Raw genomic sequence first — 24,365 nt, forward strand, 5'->3', positions numbered from 1 at the left:
GCTGGTCATCCCCGGTGGCAGCTGACAGCAGGCACACTGGGTGAGACTGACAGCCTTGGACAACACACACTAACACCCCGCTCCCAGGGGCTGTCCCACCCATGTAGGGTGCACTGGAGTTGAGGTCTCAAGGTGAGAGCTGCCCTTCCCACCAGCCTTGCTCAAGTTTGGTCCCTGGACAAACCACCAGGTCCACATGGACGAAAGGCTGACTGAAACTTGGCTCACATTAAACTGAGCCTGTATACTCCTGGCCTACCGGCAACGCTGTGATCAACTGGGTGAAACCAGGGCAAACCAGCCCTCCCTGTGTGGCTCTCCACTGACATTTGCACTGCCACTCATTTCTACAAGACCTGCACGAGAACCAATATAGGAGGTGCTGATGAGCAGGGTCTGGAAGCATCTGAAATTTCCTTAAAGAGACGTGAGCCTTGTCCACCCACCCCACCTGCACATGGTCTCCCCATGGAGCAGCGATAGTACTGAAGCCTGGAAGGAGGTCCTTTGCCTGCTGAGAGCTAAGACCAACTGGCAATCAGTGACACCACCAAGCTGGGGTAGCAGGGAGAAATCCAGATGGAGGAGAGCCCACTACTAACAGCAATTCACGAAGGAAAAGCAAACTGGTTTTTTTAAAATATATTTATTCCTGAAAGCGTACAACCAGAATATAACAATATTCCTTGTTGAAAGCAAAATAGAAAATGGTAGGAAATGAAGGTCAAGGCAAAAACATTTGTGTGTTCCAAGGGAAGAAGCCTCCAGAGACAGAACTTGGAGACTTCTCAAGCTTGGAAGTTAAGGTCATATTTCTACACCACAGAAATTTCCTATAGCAGATCCATAACTTATGTACTTCATAGTGACTCATAACTTGATGGAATGGTTTTCTAGTTTGTTCCCTTTGAGAACCCAATTATTTCAAGTGCATCACACCAGTAAATGAAATTGGTGCACTGCTTTATTTATTATTAGGCGTTTGTTTTTCTTTATCATGACTGCATTATAGCTGCCACAAATACTCAAACCAGCTGTATTGAAACAGCATACTTTCTCGCATATTTCCAATCCCTCTAAGCCTTAGTACTTTACATGTTCTCCAATACTTGGATTTTTCTGACTAATGAACTCTTCCATTTGCTGGAAAATATTGAATGCAATTAGTACTTCAGTGCACAACCTCAATGTATGCTGTGCCTAGCAGCTGAGCGCTGTAAAAGAGCACAGGGCTTGGCAGAAGAATCCCAAAGATAAAAGAGAGATTTATGCACACTCCCACCAAGGCCTAATGCAGAATTTAATTGGGAAGCGTAGCAATAAAGGGGCTGCAGAGAGAGCCACAAAGGTTATGGCCTCAGTGCAAGTCACAAAGCAGTAACAAGTTACGATTCCCAGGCTAAAAAATTAGAAATTACATTTGGTTCCTCACCTCGCGCTCCCCCACGCCAGGCTGCACGACGTGTTTCTGATCCACTCAGCCTATTCCCTTGCTCTTCTCAGACCAGCTTTAATCTCCTCAAGGGGAGATACAAATCACTCCATCCAACCCTTCTGCAATTGCATCCAGCCTGCGCCGGCACTCCTCCCGCAGCTGCTCCAGCTCTCTCTGCAGGCTGGCCTCTCTCATCCGCAGTTCTCTGATCACCTCTGTAGCACTGACAGCTGACACAGGCTGCTTGGATACACACTGGCCAAAGCTGGCAGGATGTTTGCTCCTCAACACCAGTCTGTGCAAACCATGCATTTTATTTTTCTCTGGAGCACAAAGGTGCGTAAGATCTAGCAGTTTTAGCTCAACGCTTTCCTGTATCTTTCTAGCAGTGGCAGAGAACTCCTCCTTCTGTAGTTTTTCCTCTCTTGCCTTCACCTGTAGAGAGAAGGAAAAAAAAAAACAAAACAGGAGGAGAAGAGTATGGTGCATTTCTGTGAAAAAAAATCCTCCCACCAGGAAACAACACAAAATGTCATGTTTGGACTAGGATGTACCAAAAAGAAGAGCCAACTGTGAGTACAAACTAAAGCGTGTGGCAGTGAAAACTGAATTAAGCTAACATGTGCTTTCTATCAGGCAGCAGCCTCGGTAACCAAAAAGCTGCCTGTAGTCATTTGTTTGGAGATTCTCAGTCCACCAGCCCCTCCACTGATGACTAAGACACAAGGGCTCTGCATGCTTCCCTCTTACTGAGGAGTGGGTGGTTTGGCTTCAGAGCAAAACACACGGAGCAAAAAGGGGGACCCAGCAGAGCAACTTTCATCGCTGTTATGCTTTAAGCCACCAGGCTGTCGTAACAGATTAATTGCCTCATGAATAACAGCATTATTTCACTTTGCAAATGCTTTCTGCATTTGGCAATGCTAAAAATTAGGGTGACAACTGTAAATTAGCAATTCCTTAATTCTCAATTCCCATTACGGGGTAACAATTAGGAAAAGGAAAATCATGGAGCAGAGACAAAGAAGTAGAGGCCAAGACAAAAATGAGTACCAGGCAGCATACTTTCACTGAAGACAGACCCCAATAAAACAAAAGCTTGTCTTGTGACAGAATCACAGTCTGGATGATGGAAGCCACTATATATACTGGGATTTCTCCAAAGCATTTGATTTAATGTTCTCTAACAATTTGATTCAAAGAACTTGCAAGATGGTAATTGCCTTGCCAATTTTACTAGTGGATTAAATATGAATCCAGTGACTCATCTAAAAATGCACTTGTCAGTGGGGAAACATCAGTAAGAAGAGGCACCCTACTCAGGCCTTCAGGAAAACGGTTCTTGGTCCAACGGGATTTTCTGTTTCTGCTGCAGCAACAAGCTGCCAAATCAGTTCAGCCAAAAAGCAGCAAAGTTTCAGAAAAGCGATGCTGCCTCTGCAACCTGCACAGATCCCAGAGCTCTCCTGAGACTTGTGCACAGTTCTGGAGTTCATGCTTCAAAAAAACCACAGGGAAACAGAGAGTAGGATTCAAAGGCAGGTCACCCAATGACCCACAGCTCGGCAAACAAGCCTTAGAGTACGAAACTTCAAGAGTTCAAAATATTCCATCCATGGAGACACACATATAATTTGTTTTAGTTCCTAAAAGAAAGTGGAAAAGAAGGTGGTGAGAGATCAGACTGCTGACAAAGCCATATGAAGATCAAATGGATGAAAATTCAAGTTAGATATTCAGCTTCAGAGTAAGACATTGTTTCCTACTGTGAGGATAATGAACCATGAAATGCTTCATTGCAGCTCCAGGGATGAATCCTTTGGCCAAAGCTCAGCTCAGGTCAAGCTCAGTGCTAATGATACCCCTTCCAGCCTTGAAATTGCTGTGCAACCCCTCCCGTTCCTGGCCGCGGGTGAAGCCGAACAACTCCTTGGGGTTTTAAATCTGCAGATCTGCATTAAGATATCGGTACCTCTCACACTAGGGCTTTGACAAGTTCCCTGTAAAGTCAGGGATATTTTGGCAGCTCTCTGAAGCATCAGAGATCAGGCAGAGCTCAAAGCAGCCACAGCTGCAATGACAAGAGTCCTGAGGTAGAAAAGCCCCCTTGCCTTTGCCACCATCAAGCTACAGCTGCTCAGAGTCAAACCAGCTGCTCTATCTGGAGGAAAAGGGCTTCTTTCCATAAATCAGTGGGGAAGGTTTTACTACAGACACAAGTTCAGAAGCTTATGAAATACAAGGGATCGGTCTACACTCTCTCACAGGTGCAAGGGCTGCAGTCACAGTCAAATTTCCCCACTGACACCAACTTCATCAGGGCTTCACTCACTCAGCCCACATCTTCCTTCAGAGTATCTTCATGAGTTTTGCAGCCAAGTAATTAATCCTCTCCATAGTCTTCTGATGAGTTATTCTCACCCCTCAGCCTCCGCTTAAAAAAGATTAAGAAAATCAATCAAATCAGAAAGGGAGTAAATTTCTCTGAATTTTTGCCAACACATTAAAGGCTTTATCGATGCAGAACCATCTGTTAAAGGAGACCTCTGTTGATTAAGGCATTTGAATAGAGAATTGAAGCTGAGAGAAGTCTATCTTTGTCCTTGTCCAAGAACCAGGGGTCCCTCTTTATCATAATCCCCAAGGAATCCCACGACATCTCTTGCTGTTGGCTAAAAGAGTATCTGAGGTCCAATTCTCTAACATCATTTTAGAAGGAACAAAACTGAAAAAATAAATTCAGTGTTATCTGGTCTCCTCAAAGCCAGTGAACAAATGGAAAATTATGTTTGCACAAAGTGGATTTAACACTGGAATCCAGGATAGGAAATATTTCCCGTTACTTACAAATAACATCATCACTCAGCAAACAGAGCCCACAGAATGTTATTTATTTCTCACATTAAACTCAAGCAGAAATGAAGTAGGGTTGTATAAAAGCATTCTTAATGAAACATAGGTTTTCATGCTTTCCATCGGTCAAAACTGGAGAATTTTAATATCATACACAAGACACATGATGGGGGAGCAGCATGCTCCTCTCAGCACTAAGAGCATTGAGTTCTAACTCACAGAAATAGTAGAGATAAGAATTACTATAAGAATTACTATACAGAAGCAGGAGCAGCTGTTAAGGACAGGGAAAATAGCCTTACAGTCAGGGATGTGTAATAAATTCCTACATCTGAGGATCAGAAGGGCGTTGCACATACTATCTTCTATAAAAAGGACTACTATTTCCTGAGATATCATTAAATAAATTTAAGAGGGAAAATTTCCAAAATGATGAATATGAAATAAGAGAACAAATTCAGCAAAACACTGTTTATTTCCTATCAGCACAATCTGGAGTTGGAAAGCTACCTCCAGTTCTTTTCTAAGCTGTTCTTCCTGGAAGGCTCTGCAGCCATATGTATGGCCACAAATACTCTTGTTGCAATTTATAGATTTCAATTGCTAAAAATCTCTGAGGGTTACCTTCAAGCAATATCCTTTATCCTTCCCATCCTGAATGCTTGTGAAAATACTCAATAATCTCCTCCTGTATGGTTAATTGATGCTCTCTAACAGCTTGCTGTCTCCCATTAGTCAGCACACAATGATTACTCTCCTCTGCAAAACAATCTCAATAGACCACTTTGTATTAAACAAACATATTGTAAAAGATTAGGAGCCTCAGCATTTTGTGCCTGCCCATTTCTATCCCACAGCTCTGCCTTTCAGTCTCAATCTACCAGCCGGAATTTGAATTCCCAATTAGGTGCGCAGTGCTGTCTGACAACTGCTGCTCATCCTCTCCAAATAAATACAACAACATGATAATCATCATTTCCACTCCTACAGAATCAACCTCATCCCCCAAAGGGAGCTGGTGCACTTTGAGAAAATCCACTCCAAATAAAGAGGGAATCAACTGATGAAGAATCAGCATCTCCAAAATGACACATATCCCGCTCTGCAGCAGGTCCTGAGCTGGTTAGCTGTTCACAGCAGAGCAGCCACTCACAGACACTGAGTCCATGGCAGAGTGCTGTCCCTCTCTGCACTCCAGCATCAACATATTCTACCAGATTTCACTCTCCCAAGACCACAGTAAGCGAGCAGGAACCTCCCATGGCACACAGGCATCCTCACCAGCTCCACAAGGGCTGTAGATGGAGAGATGCCATGAGTGCACACTGAGGCAAATATTCCTGCTGGGTTCCTTCCAGCTCCTCACCTCACCCTGTCACCAACCACTGTTTGGGACGGGATAGTGGCCAAACTGCCCCAACTGCTGCTAAATGTTTTCCTTCAAATTAACTTCAATCTTCAAAAGGTATTAGAAACTAAAAGCTAATGAGAAAACTATAATAACTTCCATGTTCTAAGGAGAAGCCAACGACCTAGTGGAGTTGCAGATAGAAGTATTGTTTCTTAGAGCAGACTGAAAAGGGATCAAAATTACAGGCAGCCTGTGCTGCCCTTCCCAACCAAACCTGGCACAGTGCAAAGGGTGGCACAGTGTGCACATGCACAGATACTGCTAGCAGATTATCCCACAGGAATATGCAAAGGAATAAGCACTATAATAAAACAGATCTCTTCAACATTAGCTGGAGGGTGGGCAGAGACAGCTGCCTTCTCGTTCCTGACAGGGTGGGATCAAGCCAGGCAAGACATCCATCAAGTGTGGAAAGGATTTACCATCTCCCCAGGACATCGTTATGACAGACTCTGCGTTTCCAAAAACATTCAGGATGACATGTGGTTCAGGAAAATGGCCAAGCCAAACCAGAAAAGGATAGGCCCAGTAGAATTGGAAAGGGGAACATCCAAAGGTGAGGCACATCCAAAAAACAAGCTGAGCAGGCAGCTTGGCTCAATCCCCACCACAGCGGATTAACTTTTGCACCAATGCACATAAGGGACTTCAAGCCTGCAAACACCAACAAACATGATGAACTTTCCCATCACTTCTTCATCCCTACTTTCTCTGAAATGTCTTCTAACCAAAAGATACTACTGGCTGTTCTTTTCATCCAGACAGCTCTCCCAGCTATTTTCAGTCCTGGGAATCCTCTGGCTTTGAATAAATCTTACAACGAGTTCAGTGGGCAAATCATGGAAAAGGTAACATGTCACACATCTTAAGTGAGCTGCCTTCCAGTTTCTTTGCATGTTCCAGTGTTTTGAGGCCAGAACAGTAATATCCAGATTCTCCTCCCCTGGACGTGTGATAATTTGTCAGATGGACCGCCCTGGTCTTTCCACTGCCCATCTTGTGAAGCTTCACTTCCATCAACGGCTTAAGATGCTCTACACATCTAGCTCACTTGATCTCTCCTCAAAGAGAAGAACTTCCAGTCCCTCAGCTCCCTCACATTTGCCTGCATCTTTCTGGTCATGAGCTTCCCAGAGCTTTGTGTTTCATTCCATAGGGCTCAGAAACATCCCAGAGGGCCTGATCTCTCTCACAGTTCTAATAAATCACAACTGAAAAGTGCAGTAAAAGTTACATACAAAATGGTTCTCTTTCTGCTAAGCAGCAAGCTGAACTTGAACTTACTTGGAGAGAATTTTACCAACACGCAAGACACCCCAAAGAGATGCTAAGAGATCTAGATAACCACATCACGTTACTTAAATAATTTCCAGTAATGACCTAGCAGAAGTGACCATCTTTCAAATACTGACAGTGAACATTTCAGCTTGTTAAAACTTCACATGGCAGCCTGAAAGCCTCAGAAAGCAAACTGAATGCTCTGCCTCGCAGATACAATCCTGAAGAAAGCCACTAGCTAGAGATGGAGGTTTAAAAAGCAGCAGCAAGGAAAGGTCCAAACAGATACTTTGAGGAAAAGAGTGGGGAGAGGCACAGGAGCATTTCCATTTTATGATCACGTTGTTGCCAGCTTCAAAGAAGGAATAGAGACTCAAATGGCTGGAGTTCCTTTTGAAGTGGATGATAAAGACCAGAATCGTCATTATTTTTAAATCACAATCTCTTCATATTATTCTAAGAGTTTTGCAGAAATGGCTATAAAAGTCTTGTTCAGAAAAACACACTGCAAAAGCCTAGAAATGGTCCGTTTTCTGTTTCCAGTCCTATCTGTGCAGTCCTCCTGTATTTCTCTCATGAACAAGGAGAAAACCCCACACGCATACAGGATGAAACACAAATTATCCTTGCCATGCTGTACAGATATGACAAACTGCAGTGCCTGCCTCTGCCAGAAAACACAGTGCAGCTTGCTCCTTTGTGCTTCTAGTCACAAGGAACAAACAGGAAAATCTCAGATCTTGTCTTTTTGAGTTGGAGAATGAAAGGAAATTAGGAAATATAAATGGATGCAATATCCAAGCCACCAAGTCATGCTCCTTTGCTATCAGGGCATAATAACCCAACACATTTCATAAACTCTTCTAGTTCCTCTGAAAACGCTACAGAGCATTTTGACTTGCAGAGTTTTTTTACTCCTAAAGGAAGCTCATTTCCAAGCTTTATTTTAAAAAGGATGGTCACTGAAGTGAAATAGTACACACTTGGAAACAGATGATTAATGAGGGGTCAGCCAGCATAAATAGAAGAGACCTGCAAAGGCCAGCCAGTGCGTTCACCTGCCTGGCTCCGAACAGCTCCACAGCACATTGCAATACCCAAGCACAGGTTCCCCAGCCTAGAGGAGCTGTCCAGAGCTCCCAGGCTCCATGTAAACTGAGGAGACTCTCATTCAACACACAAGTATCAATTTCAGATAAAGGTCTGGAAGTAAAAAACGGAAGTGGGAAAAGCATGGAGATACTGGCTCCGCTCAGAGACTGCCGGCATGGATGCTGTGCAGAAACCCTGACAGCTGAGCACTGGAAACCAGGCATGGCAAACTGAGGCTGGTTTAGGAGCTTTCAGTTTCCACAACGCAATCCAGGTCAGTCCAGGGGCTGAACCTTGCAAATGCTTGTCTTTAATGAGTACATCCTGAATAAGACTTTCTAAAGGATCATTATTTATACCTTGTATTGTCTTGCGGTTTATATCTGGTGGGTCTTTCCACCACCACCACCCCCAAGGAATAGCCTTGCAGAGCTGCAATCTCAGCTATCCAGGATACAGAAAACAGGATACAGGAAACAGGATAGAGAAGGATTTGCAAACTCAAAAGTCCTCCTTGTCATCACTGAAAAAACAGCACCAAATACAAGCGAAAAGAGCAAAAGCAAACGATAAGCAAAAGTAACAATAACAGAGGGAAGAGCAGAGTCACTATAAGCAGAGCAGAAATACCTGTAAGTATTAAGTAAGAGTGGAATACAACCAAAATAGTCACAGGGATCCCACAGTTCCCACCCACAACTACTTTATGCTGCCATGCAGTAATCTCCTGGCTATACAACACGCATTCTGGAGCTCTGTTACACAGAGTAACGCTGAGAAACAGCACCATGGTCTGTCTGTGAGAGAAGATGTCCAAGCAGAGTCTCAAACATCACTAGGGATAGCGAGATCTGAATATGCCAGCACTGCTGTTCCCCGTGTTTCTCACTGCACAGAACAGAAATCAATAACCCAAGAAGTTTGTGTGTCCCCAAAGACATACAAATAAAGCCTTTTCCACACAAGTAGGGTGAGGGCTTTACACTTTTTTAACAATAAACAATAATTTGGCTGGGCACCAGTTTCTTTTAACAAAATTCTTTGGGTTGTTTTTCTTTGAACAATGATGGTTAAGGGTATGACAAATGTTTTCCCCTTCCTTAGCTGTAGACAGCAACCCATTCAGCCTCAGAGGAACAGAGAAAGGCACCATTTTCAAGGGATGCCATAAATGCATAAGAAAATTAAATCCTGCAGCTCCTACTGCTGGGAAAAATTACAGAGCAGGAGGGACAGGACCCTGCAGAGCAAGAAAATCAGGCCCCCAACTTCAGAAAATCATCTAAAGCCATTTGCTGCTTACACACAAAAGCCCGCCAAGTTAAAGCAAAACCAATATCTGCAATCAGCTGTTTTGTAAACACCACAACACTGAGTAAGCAGGTGTTTTACTACAAAAAAACACCTTACTCTAATTTCAAATTCATGTCCTATAGTAACTTGCCCAAATGTAATTTCAAACCTTTAAGAAAGCTACAGAGTTAGTACTGCAGCTCTATAAACCTTGTCTCATCGAATCAAGCTTCTCTGCTGTAAGCTTTCAAGGGTTTTAATTTTCTGCAGCAATTTCTACACACTAAAGAGTAACCAGTTAAAAAAGCTGGAAACCATCACTTGCTATTTTAATAGCTGAAGACTTCCCACACTGTCCTGCCTAAATGAGGTTTCTTTCTTCCGGTGAGATCCTTGACTGTACACAAAGAGACCTGAAATAGCCCATTTAATACCAATTCTCATGCATTTATGGATTAAAGTCATAATAAACTGTTTGAATAGTCTAACCTACTAAAAGCATAAGCTGCAGGATCTCACCTGGTAATTTCTGCAATGTTCTGCTACTTCTTGGTAAACTACAGGGTTTCTTGTAGAAACATGTACTTTTGGGGTTTTAAACACAGGCTCCAGCAGATCAAAAAAACGACCCTATCACTGCATTACCTCAGCAGTGAAATACATTTACAGTTAAAAATATGTCCCTTCTCAGCAAATTCCACCTCAGCCACTGTGTCTTCTTTTACCATCTTTCATCTCATACCCTCAAAATTCCTCTTCTGCCTAAGAACCTCTAGAACATGATCCAGCTGTGAACTTTGCCTTGGTTAAATTACACTATTCTCACTTCTCAAAGAACCAGACCAAATTAAATCCTTTATTACCCCTCCTTTAATCCTTTCCAATCTTTCAAGCACTTCCCAGCTGTGATGGTGGTGTAAGTGGGGCCAACACATTTCATTAAGCTCTGAATTGTGATCTATATCTTATCTGTCCAGAGGCAGACAGTAACACTTAGCTGCCAATAACCTAACAACTTTTCCATGACCCATTACCCTCTATTTCCTAAGGCCACAAAATGGAAAGGTTTGCACATATCCAAAACCCGATGCTGTAGGCAGATCAAACTCATTTGAAGTACATACCCTGGTATTTCTTATTAAACCCACACCCCAGCAACAGTAAGAAACTCAAATAATTTCTTTCAGCTAACACAAAATTTCACCTTACTATAATTAGCAATTTCTAACACTCGTTATTAGCTCAGCATGAGGAAAAATCTCAGGCCTTTGGAACTGGTGATGAAGGAATGAAAGGGGTGATTCCAAAGTAATACTGATGGGGGGCATTATTTGTACCATAAACTATGAAGATATTTTAGAAGGGTTGTAAAGCTGAGCTATAGCAACTGACAGAAGATGTAATTATACAGGCAGCTGCATTCCAAATTTTGCCCGAGATCTGCAATTTCCTGCAATTAGAAAGGAATGTGTGCATCTCCAATCTTTTGCATTTTAAAGCAAGACAGTGACTATCGGAATGCTAACTCCCAGGCACAGGGCATATTGTCATTCCAACACAAAATGACAGGGAAGCCAAGGAGAGGTACATATTTTATCTAGGAATAGATCTTTTAACCGAGGGAGGAGTCCTCTGAGAAGAAACTAAAAATAAGTTTTAATGCCCAGAATGAACATAGTTGCATCTGACAGGAAGGGGTACCACAGTCTGGCAGGGCACTGCTGCTCTGTTTCAATTATACATCCAATACTGCAAAGCACTTCCTAAGCCTTCAGATCAACATCCACACTGTTCTACAATGGAAAGCTTTTAGACAGCAAGGAAGCACAGTAATGGAAAGTTAGATGTTAATTGAAGCATCTAAATGACAGAATTTCATAAAGAGGAGTGACCTCTTCTTGTCTGAAAGGATAATATATTTTTGTTGGCTTTGTTTGGTTTGTTTTGAGGGCTTTTTGCTTTGTTTTTTTTTTTTGCTTTTTTTAAGATATTCCAATAGGTCTGTATTAAAGACTCATGTAACTAAACACACTGATGGAAGTCAGAAAAGTCAAATTAGCTTAATATAATGGAAAAGTATATGGAATTTGGAAAACAGGAAAGAACAACATTAAGATTTTTCAGGATCTTTACCAGCAAAATACAAATATACCTCCAAATATCAACACAAAAGCACACGACTGATAAAAGCATTGCCTGTGTGCTGAGCTTACAATCAACTATGACACAAAGGCAAAGCTAAAGGGAAATTAATCCTCTTAGGCCTGAGAGCAACTGAACTCTATGACAGCTGCACGGTGAGCCTGTGTGAGCAGACTTGCTTACAGTGAGGGTTTCACCCAGCTCTCCTCCTGCAATGAAGCTGCACTGGATCCTACCCTGGAAGAGGCAGCTCCTTCAAGGATAGCCTTTGGGCTGGATTGCTGAAGGACATACCTGAGGCAAACAGCCCAGAACTCAGACAGCTATGCTGAAAGACTCATGAGACACATTCCTCCTCCACAAAGCTATAAAAATGTATCCTGGCTCAGGGGAGACCTTATTTCTCTACCTAAAAGGAGGCTGCAAACGGGTGGGGGTTGGTCTCTTGTCCCAGGCAACCAGCAACAAGACAAGAGGAAACAGCCTCAAGCTGTGCCAGGGGAGGTTTAGGTTGGATATTAGGAAAAATTACTTCATGGAAAGGGTTGTCAAACACTGGAACAGGCTGCCCAGGGAAGTGGTTGAGTCACCATCCCTGGAGGGATTTGAAGGGATTTAAAGGAGGTGTAGATGTGGCACCAAGGGACGCAGTTTAGTGGTGGGCGTGGCAGTGCTGGGTTGGATTTGACAATCTTAGTGGGATTTTTCCAATCTAAGCAATTCCATGATTCCATGATTCTATTCCACGATATTTTTGTACTCTCTGTGCCTGAGTTTTTGGCGCATGTAATTTGCTTCTCCAGTGGTTAACTTTTGAGGAGAGCAACTGAAATCAAATTAAGAAAAATACATAGGAGTCAAAAATGTTATTGCTATTGCAACAACTCTGCAGAACCAGACAGGAACAAATCTTAAAATAATAAATGGTCCTCAAAGAAACTTTTGCATCACCTGAAGAGGATTCCAGCACAAAAAGAGCAGATATGAAGCTTCAGCAAGAGCATACAAGAAGATGACCAGAATCACTGTGCTCTGGAGCCAGGAGCTCATCTAAAACTTTTCAGCTTCTTCCCAAGAAGGCTGCCACTTGGTACAGTCTCACTGCTCTAAGGAAGTGGGACAGCTCCAAGCAGGAATATCAAACTTCCAGATTCTTTACCATCAGCTACAAGAAGACACAGTTCATACTTGTGAAAGTCCCATATGCCACACAATTCTGAATGCAGACCATAGGGAATAAGAGAAAAACACCTACTTCCTTCTCCAAATTAGAAATCTTGCACATTTTACAGTAATTAAAAATGTTCCATTCTAACATTCCAGTCTTTTATAATGCATTTCTTTTTAACTGTAGTTTTATCTCTAGGCTTTCCCAAATCCTTCAATTCACTTAGAAGATCACACAAATTAAAGCAGTAATAGGCACATACTGAAAATATAAAAACCAGAATATGTAAGTAATTTAGACACTTGCAGAAAAGCTGCAGTGCTACTTTGAAAAAGACTCTGACAACTACAAATTACAAAGGAAGGCAACAGACAAGTATTGCTTCGTATAATAAATTGCTCACTTACTTTTCAATTTGTTCTACCAAACTTTTATCTTGGGCAGCAGAGACAAACACTGATGATAGATCAACACAGATCTAAGTGGCTTGCAGAGGCTTGGAGGATCCCACTTTGTTTTAAGAAGACCTTTATCACTGTGCAACATAAAAGTAACCCCTTCACTGAGAGTGCTGCTTATGCCTTGCACTTCTCTATGTCACCCTGCTTTGGGCGAAAAGGATGTGAAACAAATTCAAGCAATGTAGTCCCTGTACAGACAGCCAAAATAAGGAATGTTGATGCAAACCACTCCTAAAAGAGGAAAGCATTACCATCTAGTCATACAAATTTTCATAAAAGGTTTTTTCTTAAGCAAAAAGAAAAAAAAAAAAAAACCAACCACACCCTCCCACACACACACACAACTTTAAAGGAATTTCTTCACCCCCAAACCGTTTTGGTTTTCAGTTAGAAAACAAATCTTTGTCCCCATCAGGGGCTTTGCATGACCACTGCAGAACCTTCCTCAGCACCCTGCCCTGCAGCTCTTCTCCCTGCTTTCTGGGGAGGCAGGAGCAGTGCATCCCGAGCAGCAGAGGTCACTCCAGCCGCCCAGCCTATCCGCAGCTACAGCAGGAGGCAAAAGAACTTTGACTCCCAGCTAGAGATTTGCCTGCTGAAAACATTTTCAGCGTTTCAGTGAAAAAGCAGACATTTTCTAAAGCCGATACTCTTAAAGTGCATTCAGCAGTTTCTCTTATTATCTCACCCTCCGAGGTGAGGAGCAGCTGCAGGTGGATGTGAAGCTGCTTGAATGGCCACTGTGACTCTTTCAGCAGTCAAAGGCCAGGCCTGACAGCTAACCTGCAAAGAGAGAAATCAAACAGGTCTCAGGGTTTTGAAGGAGCCAGCAAGAGGAAGAGCTAAAAGTGGTGAGTTCTGAGCTCAGAAGCGTACTAAAGCTTTATTTAGATGCATCTCTGGCTGGAAAGAAAGTATGCGACAACACCAAATTACAGACTTACTTTTATGTCAGCTCTTCTAAAAGCACAAGGGACAAAGACACAGAAACCGGTTGGATACTTTTTTTGTCTTATGATCAAGTACCCTTGATTTCAGGCAGACGACTGAGAGAACAAGGCCAAGGTTTCAAGAAAAAAGGAAACAAAGTTAAGCTTTGAATGCATGAATGCAAACAGTCCTTCTAAAAACACCTCTGTCAACTCCCCCCTAAAAAACAAGCAGTGCTGCAAAGTAGGCAATGACTTAACTCCTGCTGGCAGAGGGGAACCCATGCTGACAGCTTGCCTGGAGCTGCGAGGCAAGCCAGTCACCTCCTGGAAGTTACTGTCCCCAGAATCCACTCTGAAAGGTCCAGTAAAACACACTAATAGTGTTTCAGGTAGAGCTATCTAAAACACAGCCACTGGCTATGGTGTTTAGCATGGCCTCTGTCAGCCAGAATTAGCTATATCCCCAAGAGCACTGCCCTCGTGGAGGACAAGGTTTGTTGCAGTGGCTCACCACTTGCAAGACAGTCTCCAAATCTATCAACTTTGCGGTTGCTGGTACCTGAAATCCCACACTCCAGCCTCCAAGCTTTTCACATTCAAAAGATAAAGGCAGTCCTGAGACCTTACATGCCTTGTGCATCTGACCCCTACAGGCATTCCCAGTCTTCGTCCTTGTTTTTATTGTGTGCTTTTACTGCGACAACCTAAGTGGTACACTTATTTCTTTAAAATGCACTAAAATGTTTACAGTGGCTGCAAAACACATTCTCTCAATGCAACGGGGTTTTTTTACGGTTTATCGTTAAATAAAGCTCATCTATAATTTACTGGAGTATAATTCTCCAGCTGCATTTACTACATGCTTCATTGCCTTGGTCAGTAATCCAACACCTTCGTAAATAATGCGAGTAAAATATTAACACTGGTTATTTAACTTTAACTGTTCCTGTCACCTGAGCAAACATTCTGCATTTCGGCAAAGGAAGGGAAAACAGCATCTTCTGGGAAGTGAGAAAAACTTTCACCCACGCTTATTTCAACCCCCAGAGTTCCGCACACAAAACAGGAGACGGCACTCAAGTTTTTAATGTTTCTCTCCACCCTAAGGAGCTGAAGTCTTTCAGCATACATAAACCCCATGAGAAACGTCAGGCTAGGTAATTTATTTTCAGTTAACAGTTTTCGTGTGTCCTTGAAATCAGTTTGCTGATTTAGCCACTGGTACATGGAGTGCCTCTGTCTCTCACACAGTTCAGCACTTATTCAGCAATCTGTGCAGCAAGTTGCATCTGCAAACCAAAAATAAATACTTATCTTTTTCAACCCTTTGTATGCTGCAAGCTTAGCACTGATTACTCAAGTCTAGCCAACCTACACACAGTTCTCAGAAGCGAGCAAAAGTCTTGCAAAAATCTCCCAGCTCAGCTCATCTGCAGTAACTTTCCACATGGATACCAGCCTTAATCCAGGCTAACTAGGGGGTTCAGGGCTAAAGTAGATGTTAGATCCTGCTGTCAAACAGAGAACCAACGCACAGAGATGACTCCTTTTCCCTTTCCATCACAAGACAGCACGCTGCCCTTCATGAACAGTCACTTGGTTCTCCACAGGCACTTACCAGAAGCAAGCAGCCTCAGATCTCCTGCTAGGAATACTGATGAGTGACAAATAAACCAATGCAGGAAAATACACGAGCAAAGAGTGAATACAAAGATCAGGATTTACTTCCTACTGTTTACAGCAGATTCATGACTTCTAAAAACCTAAATCTGCTAATACCATGGCAATTCCATCAGCTGCAAATTCAATCCTGCATTTAACTAAATAAGAACTACACATAAGAGCCATTAGCCTTGTCCCCCCTCGCCAATCCTCCTGTCCGTGTCCTCCACTGCTCCCTTTGATGGATGTTTCGGATGATCTCTGTGGGTTTCCTCTCCCTACCCAGGCATCTGGGCCCAGCCAACCATGCACTTCCAAAAGCTGCTCCTGTGGTCTTGCTAGTTCTTCAATTTCTTTTCGCATGAGAAGCTCCACTGACAGCTGCTTGGTGCTCCAGATGGAGGTTTGCAAATACAAAGTGGAACACAGAAATGCTCTGGGACCGGAGAAAGGGAATATGCTGACTGAGGAAATACACCAGCACTGAACCATTCCCTACCACTCCTCCACTTCCTCCACCCCAGACAGCCTGGATAATTAACTACTCGCTGCACTCTACACTAACATCTTCATATTAGCAGAGAGCCCAGAGAACTAGAATAAGCTGCAGAAATAGCAAGAACAGTTTGCTTAAAAAAAAAAAAATAGAGTTTTTGACAAGCCTCAGAGAGTTCTTCAGTGAGAGCTCAGCTGTCTCTTCCACGAGTCTCTGGTTTAAGGCAGAAGAAATAATCCGGCCCCACACCAGTGCAGGAGGGAAAGCAGCACAACAGGAGGCAGTCCAGCCCCACAACTGCTCCTCAACATTCGCATGGTGGAGAAAGTAACAAGAATTTTTATCTCCCTCACCCACATACATACTGCACACGCCTTTATCTTCGTGCAGGTTAGCCACAGTACAGCCAGCCAACACTAGCAGTGGCTACTAAGGCCCCACAGCTCCTCAACCTCCTCTCTGATTCACTGTAAGTCATACAGAAAACCTCTGGAAGTACACTTGTCTGAGTAGACACAATTCAACTCAATCTTGGCAAGAAAAAACAAAAAAACCCTACCAAAACCAGAAAGATGTAGGACTATGTTTCAGCATCAGCCTCTGGAGCTGCTTCCCTACTTCAAATATTGAAGACTTAAATCAAAATGCATCAAACACCCTTTTGTCTTTTAGAAATGTAAGATCCTTAGAAAAATGATCTTTTCCTTACACTCTGTGACGTCTCCAGCAGTGTTCTGTGATAAGCTGGCAGTCACAAAAAGTTTTGAGTGAATCACAGAACTCTTGGGATGGAGAGACTCTGTGTTTCAGTCCCCACCACCTCCGCTCAATGGGGTGTCCCAGGCCATTCCTGACACCCCTGCACCCTCCTTCTCCCCAGAAACAGAAAACAAAACATCCCAGTTCTATACAGCCCCTCCCTAACACACTAAGAATTCAAAGGGCATTTCTCCTGAAATGAGGCAGCCCTGTATTCTCCTATCCCTATCCAGGCTGTCAGTGCAACGGTTTGGGAAGGTTAGAGGTTCCTGAATGGAGGGGGAGGTGATCAGTCAGGAGAAAAATACAGAAACAAAGACAGAATGTAGTTTTCAGTCCTCTTCCACTGTCATTAAGGACGTCTGGTATGGGCCAGGGACCACAGTCTCAACTCAGGGTACTTGCACACGCCATCAGCCAAGCACGCAAGCACAGCCACCAGTATTTCTGGGGAGAATTCTACTGTGAAAAGAGCATGTTCAAGCTCAGATTAATGACTCTAAGCCTTTCTGGTGCGTGCTTCAGAGGTGTATGCATGAGCAAGCTCCATCCCATCATATCGCCAGCTCAAAGGAGCCTGGCTTGCTTTCAAATGCTAGTGAATACAGAGGATCCCAGGATACAATATCCCAAGTTTCAACAAAAGCTCAGAATGGTATAAGCATTTATGTGATGAAAAATGAAACGATTACCATTTGGAGTCAAATACTCTGTATTCCAGCTTGTGGATGCCAAATGTTTAACAAAGACTGAAATCAAATCCTCCCCTCTAATTGAGGAGCAGATAACATGAAATATTCAGAAAGGAAAAAGTAAACAAACAATTGCTCTTCTGGAAATAGGAGATTTCATCTTTTACAGTTATGTTTGTTTCTGAGAGGAGAAACATTCTTAAAGCTTAAACCATTTTCCTCCACTTTTTGATAGTTTACAGATCCCTAAAATGTCACCAAAGAAATGATGATTATTTGCCCAGCACTGCACAGAAAAGAACAAAGCTAACAGTGAGAAAGCCCCATATTCAAATCACACTTCTGTCATATACCTTTTCTCTTCCTTCAAGTTACAGAACACATTGCTGCCTAGAGATGGATATCAGTTAAAATGTCATATTAATCAGAATTTCAAAAATCACCAAATCCTATTGTAACATTCAAATGTCTTCAACCGAATGTCCCTGAAAGGGGAAATGGTTTCAGGGTCGTTCCAAGCACATAACAAAAGAAACAGCTGAGGGCAGGCAGAAACAAACAAAAGGAAAGAAGGAAACAAGGAAAGAAACTAACTAAAAAGTTTCTTAATGTTAACAGATTTAAGATTGATAGTTTTAATTATCAGACTCACAGCATGAAAACAACCAAACTTACAAGAAACAGACACATTGCCCCTGGAAACCACAATCTTGAATCATAAGCAGTTGTTTAGTGGTGCAAACCAGGCATCATGGCATAACAATGAATAACACATCTGAAACACCTCTGCACAGTCCAAAACAAACCAATCAATCAATTGCAGGCTTTCATAAATTAAAGACACTTCAACAGATTTTCAAGCCCAACCCACAGTCTCAGCGCAGGTCCAACTCTTATTCAGCCATCCCTGACAGATACTTGATAACCTGGTTTGTGCAGGGTACAGGAATGGAAACTTCTCAGCTCACCAGACAACCTACTTCCAATGTTTCTCTGCCCTGGATATTAGGAATTTTTCCTAAGCATCTATTTTTTCCTGGTATCTAATTAGAATCTCTGTGTTGTGATTTACACACATTCTTGTCCCATTCACTGAGGATATAGAGGGAAAAAAAGAGAACACTTCAAAGAATCATAACTCACCTTAGCCTTGCCATTTTTAACACAAAGATCTTCAAAGACCTTACATTCCAGACTTATTTTTGTCTTCTGCACTCTCCCTAATTTCTCTCCTCAATGGAGATACTCAACAATGGATATAAGGAAAGAGGAACTGTACCTGATTAGATCAAAGCTCCATCTAACCCAGCATGGTCTTCAACAGCCATAGCAAAAAGCTAAAAAATAGGTTTAGGAATAGACAAATATGGAACAATACCTCACTGAAAGATACAACTTCCTAAACTCCAGTAGCTTATGGCTGAAGGTCCTTTCTGAACAGCACTTTCCATATTTCTAACAATGACTTTTTTCTTCACTAATTTGTCCAGTAATTTCCTCTAAGTTCACCCATTGTGAAAACCAAGGAGCATCAGAAGAACAGAAAAAAAACCTGTCTCCTCCTGCTCCATTGTAATATCCCTCTTCATTCTCTCCTCATGAAAGGAGTCCAGCCTAGGTAAGTTTCCTCACAAAGAAACCCTTTCACAACTTGGGTAATCACTGCATCCCCTCCCTGTGCCTTTTCAGCTCAACCACCTTTTTATTTATTTGTGAATGGGACTAGCACTGCACATGGCATTCCAAAAACAGATGGGAATATTTTAAGTTTTGCTTTCTTCTGCTTTCCTAACAGTTTTTAGGATTCAGTTTACTATTTCTGACCACTGACATTTCCACAGAGCTCATTCATGTGCCAAGACAATCAGAAGAAACACATGTAAAATTATGATCCTCCCTTCAGATGCATTTTCTTAGATTTATCTCCACGCAATTTCATCTGACATTTTTCCACTTCACCACTCAGTACAAGGACCCTCAATAATCCTTTGCTGTTTTCCTTCACGTGCTCTCAGGGATTTAATCTCCTCTCTCCACTTGGGCACCTCACAGCCCCCTTTCCCCGAGCAGTGGCACAGGGCCATGAGGCTGCACCGCCTCCACAAACCCATCACAGCCCACTCCTCTCCGCCTCCTGCTCTGCTGTTTGCTCAAGGAAAAGAGGAAAGATAGTCACATGGGCAGTTTATTTTTGTTGGGAATCTTTTCAGAAAGAGACTTTATCAAATACCATTTGTAAATGCAATTAAACGACATCAATCCAACTGCCCCTACCCACATGCTTGCTGGTCCCTTCAGAGAGCTCCAAAAGATTTAAAAGTCATGACTCCCCTCTGCAAAAAAACTGTGCTGTCTCTTCCCCAGCACATCACACTGAATGCTGTGCCCTCAATTCTGTTGTTCAGAACAGTTTCTACCCGGTCGCCTGGCACAGGCATCAGGCCCACAAATTTGTGTGTAAAAACACACAAATACTCTATGGATGATTATCATCCTGTTCTTTGTGAAGTACAAGGTAGTGGGCACAGGAGCTGTAATAAACTACGCTGTCCCTCAGCTGGGCATGCCTGTAAGAGCCAAGATAATTTCCAGATGTCTCAGTACTGCAAGATACAAACAGTGATAATGACTTTAGCCACTGCTGTATCTTCTCTTTGTTTGATTTAAAAAATAACATAGAAGGAAGGATTTGATAAGCTTATTTCTCCAGGGAGAAGACTGAAGGGGTCAGAAACATCCACTTGATAGAGGAGCCTGCATTCAGCAAGCAGCCTGGCTGCAGGGAAAAAAGACCACGGGCAGAAAGCATCACATAAGCAGCAACACTATGCAAAGGAAGGCCTGATATAAAGAGGATTGATGGAGAGTCATCTGACCCCCAGCACTCCAAAAAATGCTGTCATGTGGCATTACAAAACAATTCTGTTTCAGGGCATGTAGAAGAGAAGGCATTTGCAATAATACATCCTTTTAACAGCATGCTTAAGGTGCACTCCATCTATTACCCAGTCACAAATTCGTCACATCCACAGAATCTCAGAAACACTGGAACATGACCAACCATTATTCAAATCCAATCAGTGCATCTATTTCAAAGAAGAAATCATCAGTTAAATCTTTTTGGACTTAAATCTTTTAAGCATAAAAAAAAATTTCAGTGTGATATTACATAATATCTAACATCATATTTAACAGCATCTATATAAGAGAAGTCCGAGCATATTTTGCTTTAGAAATCACACACTGCAAATTTTATTTTTAGAATTCTAGGTCTGAGTTGTCCCACAACAGTCACGTCCATTTTGCCACGGAAGCAATCAAATCTGATGATACTTGAGATCTGCCTAGTCCACTATCCCATCACTGACAGTGATCAACAGAAGTGCCTAGAGAATGCTGTCAGATGAAGGCAAATACATGGAGATACTTCCTCAGAATATTCCCACAGCCTGCAATGATTTGTTCTCCCACTAACTCGTAAGGCTGTAATTTTTATCTGCATATTTTATAGCCTTTGATGGATTTCAACTTCCAAGAATGTGTACAACATTTTCGAATCCTTGTACACTGCTTATATCCACAGTGCCCTGTGGGAAGAGGTTTTGTACTCTGTATGAAGCAGCAGCTCCTTGTGCCTGTCCCTATCCAACTGATCCTAATTAGTTCCTTATCCTTACAGTGGAAGAGAGTGATTAGTTCTCCACACACTTTTTCCACACCAGACCTGTTTTGAACTCTTGGGCAAATACTTCTTGATCTGACAACCTGCCATCTTCATTTTGTCAGCTGATCTACAATCCTGTCTACCAACACTTCAACCTAAAAGCACATACTCCCTCTCTCCTGAAAAGAAAACAGTCTCACACCTCAAGCAAAAAAACCCTCTCCTGAGTTAATACAGACACAAAACAGTGAAACAGCAATTTTCCTGCTGCTCTATCTGCCCAAACTGTTTCTTTCATTTTTCTCCATCCAGACATATCATAAATTCTCTGGCATCCTCCTCTCTGCCCAGCTTAGCCCAGCTGCCCTGAGAGCTAAACAGCTGATCGGGGAGGGGGAAGCTGAAATCATTTTTGGGAGATTTAAACTGCTGCAGGGAGTGTGGCGAACAGGTGCGGCAGTGAGAGTGTGGTGAGAAATTTTTTGAGAGAGAGAGAGTAATCAGACGGAACGGGCCGCCCAGGGAGGTGGGGGATTCTCCGTCCCTGGAGGTTTTTAAGATGAGAGTGGATGGGGCACTCAGTGCCACGGTCTGGTAACCGCGGCAGTGTAGGATCAAGGGTTGGACTTGACGATCTCAGAGGTCTTTTCCAACCCGGCTGATTCTATGATTCTGTGATTCTCTCCTCTTGATGCCTGAGAAGAATCATTAGTTTTTTTATGCCTGCATCCTCACTGTATTTTCTCCTTGTGTCACCATATTCAGATGCACCTTTTACATCTACATTAACATCCCCTTTATTTATGCCTCACCACCCCCTCCGGGTGCTTCCCAGTATCTCCCCATCCTTATGACAGTGAATACCATGTACACTTCCTTCACGTCACCTGCTTTCCTCCACAGCCAGCCTCCCACAGCCAGTCTGTTCTTCCATCAAATCTTGTGCCTAGTCTCTTCTCTCACTTCACAGGTTTCAAATCCCATCTTATTCCTTCCCCCATCAGACATTTCAAAGACTCCTAATTCAGTGAAAGATGACAAGCCCTGGCCTTTCCCACCCTTCTTTCCCTGTGAATACCTTTCTTTATTTTCTCACTATAATCATTACTGCTTTCAGCCTACTGCATCTATCCCCTCTGGGGGCTGCCATGATTTCCTTCTTCCTCCCCTTCTCTCCCCTCTCCTCTCCTCCTTTGAAGCCTTCCTTTCCAAAAGAACACTTGTTTTGTTTCAGCATGCTGCCTCTCTGGGACAGATGCCTACTCTGTGTTTGAAAGAGCACTTGGCACGCTGTGGGCATAAACAGGCAAGTAACTGCAGATCTGACATCGTGACTGCAGCAAGGTTGACACAGAGCAGCAACAGGGAGGCTGCCCCAGAAGGGGCCAAAGTGAGAGAGCTGAAAAATACAGGGTCTTAGGAATCACTAATGATCATGAACACCACCTGAAGCCTCACCTTCTCACACCACGCAGCCTTTCGGTGGGCTACAAGCTTATGCAGGTGGTCTTGGAGAGTCGTTAGATCTCTGGATAATCTGTCAATTTGCCCAGTCAGATTGTCAGCCCAGGGGCAGCAGGAGGTCAGCTTTGGCAGCCGTCTTTTCTCTGCATGAGTGTCCTGGGAACTGCACATCTTTCCCTCTTCAGCCATATTATCCAACACAGTTTCCTAAAGGCAAAAACAACAAAAGTTACTTTTCAGCAGGAGCTAAAATGCTTCCTCCCCATCTTCCTGGTAATTCATAACTAGGAATTCACTGATGCCATCTCAATATGCAGTTGCTCCACAATTTCAGAGTTATTTTAAGAGAGAACCCCCTCAGTTCACTGCAACACATTTCCAAGTTAACAGAAAACTTATGTTGCTAACCTAGCTTATTTTAAAAAGCACTGCAGAGTCAGCTACTCTCCACTGCTTTAAAGCATGAAGTAACACTCATGAGATGGAGGTGATTAGTTACTGCAGCAGCTCTAGATATGCCCTTTCTTCTCAAACTCTGAGGATGGATGCATTTCTATGGCTTTTTGTAACAAAGTGATGATCAGGAAGGAAGGAAGTGCTTACACTGCACAGGAGAGCCTCACCTGATACGTGGCACAGCAAGCTTTAACACCCATGGAAAGCTTGTGCCCATGGAAAAATCCACAAGTTGAGGAACCCCAAGAGATCCCTGCTCCAGGCTGGTCAGGAGCTGTCAGCTCCAGCTGACCATGACCATCTAGTTGGCTTGATAATTAATTCTGCAAGTGCCTTCCAAGATAGCAACTGATATTTCAAATACTCAAAAAACCCCACCCAAATAAACAAAACCTTCAGAGTCCTTGAAATGCATATATTAACTCTGGTGCACAGACTGTGTAGAAACACACAGTTTTCAAGCCAGGGTAGCACAGCATAACTAAAGGAGCCAGGCCTCACTTACAGAGTATTAAATATTTATTTCCATACCGTTATCAAGAAGACATTAAATAGGAGAAGCCATAATCCCTTTTAAGGACATAATTTGCATTCAGAATTATCTTTAGTAATTGAAGAAGTAATTTAAAAACACTGAGAGGAGATTCAGCAGTTGAACAGCATGGTCTACACGCAGGTGAGGAAAAACCAAGTGCATAATTACTGGCTCAGCAGCAACACTGCTGGATGAGATTAGAAAGCCAGAAGTCACCAATATCACACTGCTAAAGTCAAGTACCACGTTAGCAAGTATAAACACAAGTCTCTGTGATAAAAGAGCAATGACTGTAATACTGACACACAGGTGAGGCACCTGAAGTTAAACACAGACAAAGGGGAGGGAAAGTCCTATATGAAAGCAGCAACCACCATCACAAGTTTGAAAGAATGGCCTACCAAGAGACATAAAGACATCAGAACTTTTGCCTGGCCTAGAAACAGGGACTGGGAAGGCAGTGACATGCTAACAGCCTTCACTTATATAAAAGATTGCTATAAAGAGGATGGGAATTTTTATTTTTTCGCCTCTTTCTCTCTTTTCTCTGAAGGTAGGTTAAAAACTCCGGC

At 42.8% G+C, this 24,365-nt stretch overlaps 1 protein-coding gene across 1 annotated transcript in view; it reads right to left on the bottom strand.

Moving 5' to 3' along the window:
• Positions 1–637: 637 nt before the first annotated feature.
• TEDC1 (tubulin epsilon and delta complex 1) overlaps positions 638–24,365 on the bottom strand; it is a 72,246-nt gene continuing 48,518 nt past the window's right edge. Inside the window, exons 7-8 of the mRNA XM_050307112.1 lie at positions 22,797–23,009; positions 638–1,870 (exon numbers count right to left, since the gene is read on the bottom strand). Coding sequence (XP_050163069.1) covers positions 1,520–1,870; positions 22,797–23,009 — 564 coding nt within the window. The 3' untranslated portion in view covers positions 638–1,519. The remainder of the gene's footprint in view (positions 1,871–22,796; positions 23,010–24,365) is intronic.

The sequence above is a fragment of the Myiozetetes cayanensis genome, unplaced genomic scaffold, assembly GCF_022539395.1.
Source record: "Myiozetetes cayanensis isolate MyiCay16 unplaced genomic scaffold, myiCay2020 scf12, whole genome shotgun sequence".
Taxonomy (NCBI): domain Eukaryota; kingdom Metazoa; phylum Chordata; class Aves; order Passeriformes; family Tyrannidae; genus Myiozetetes; species Myiozetetes cayanensis.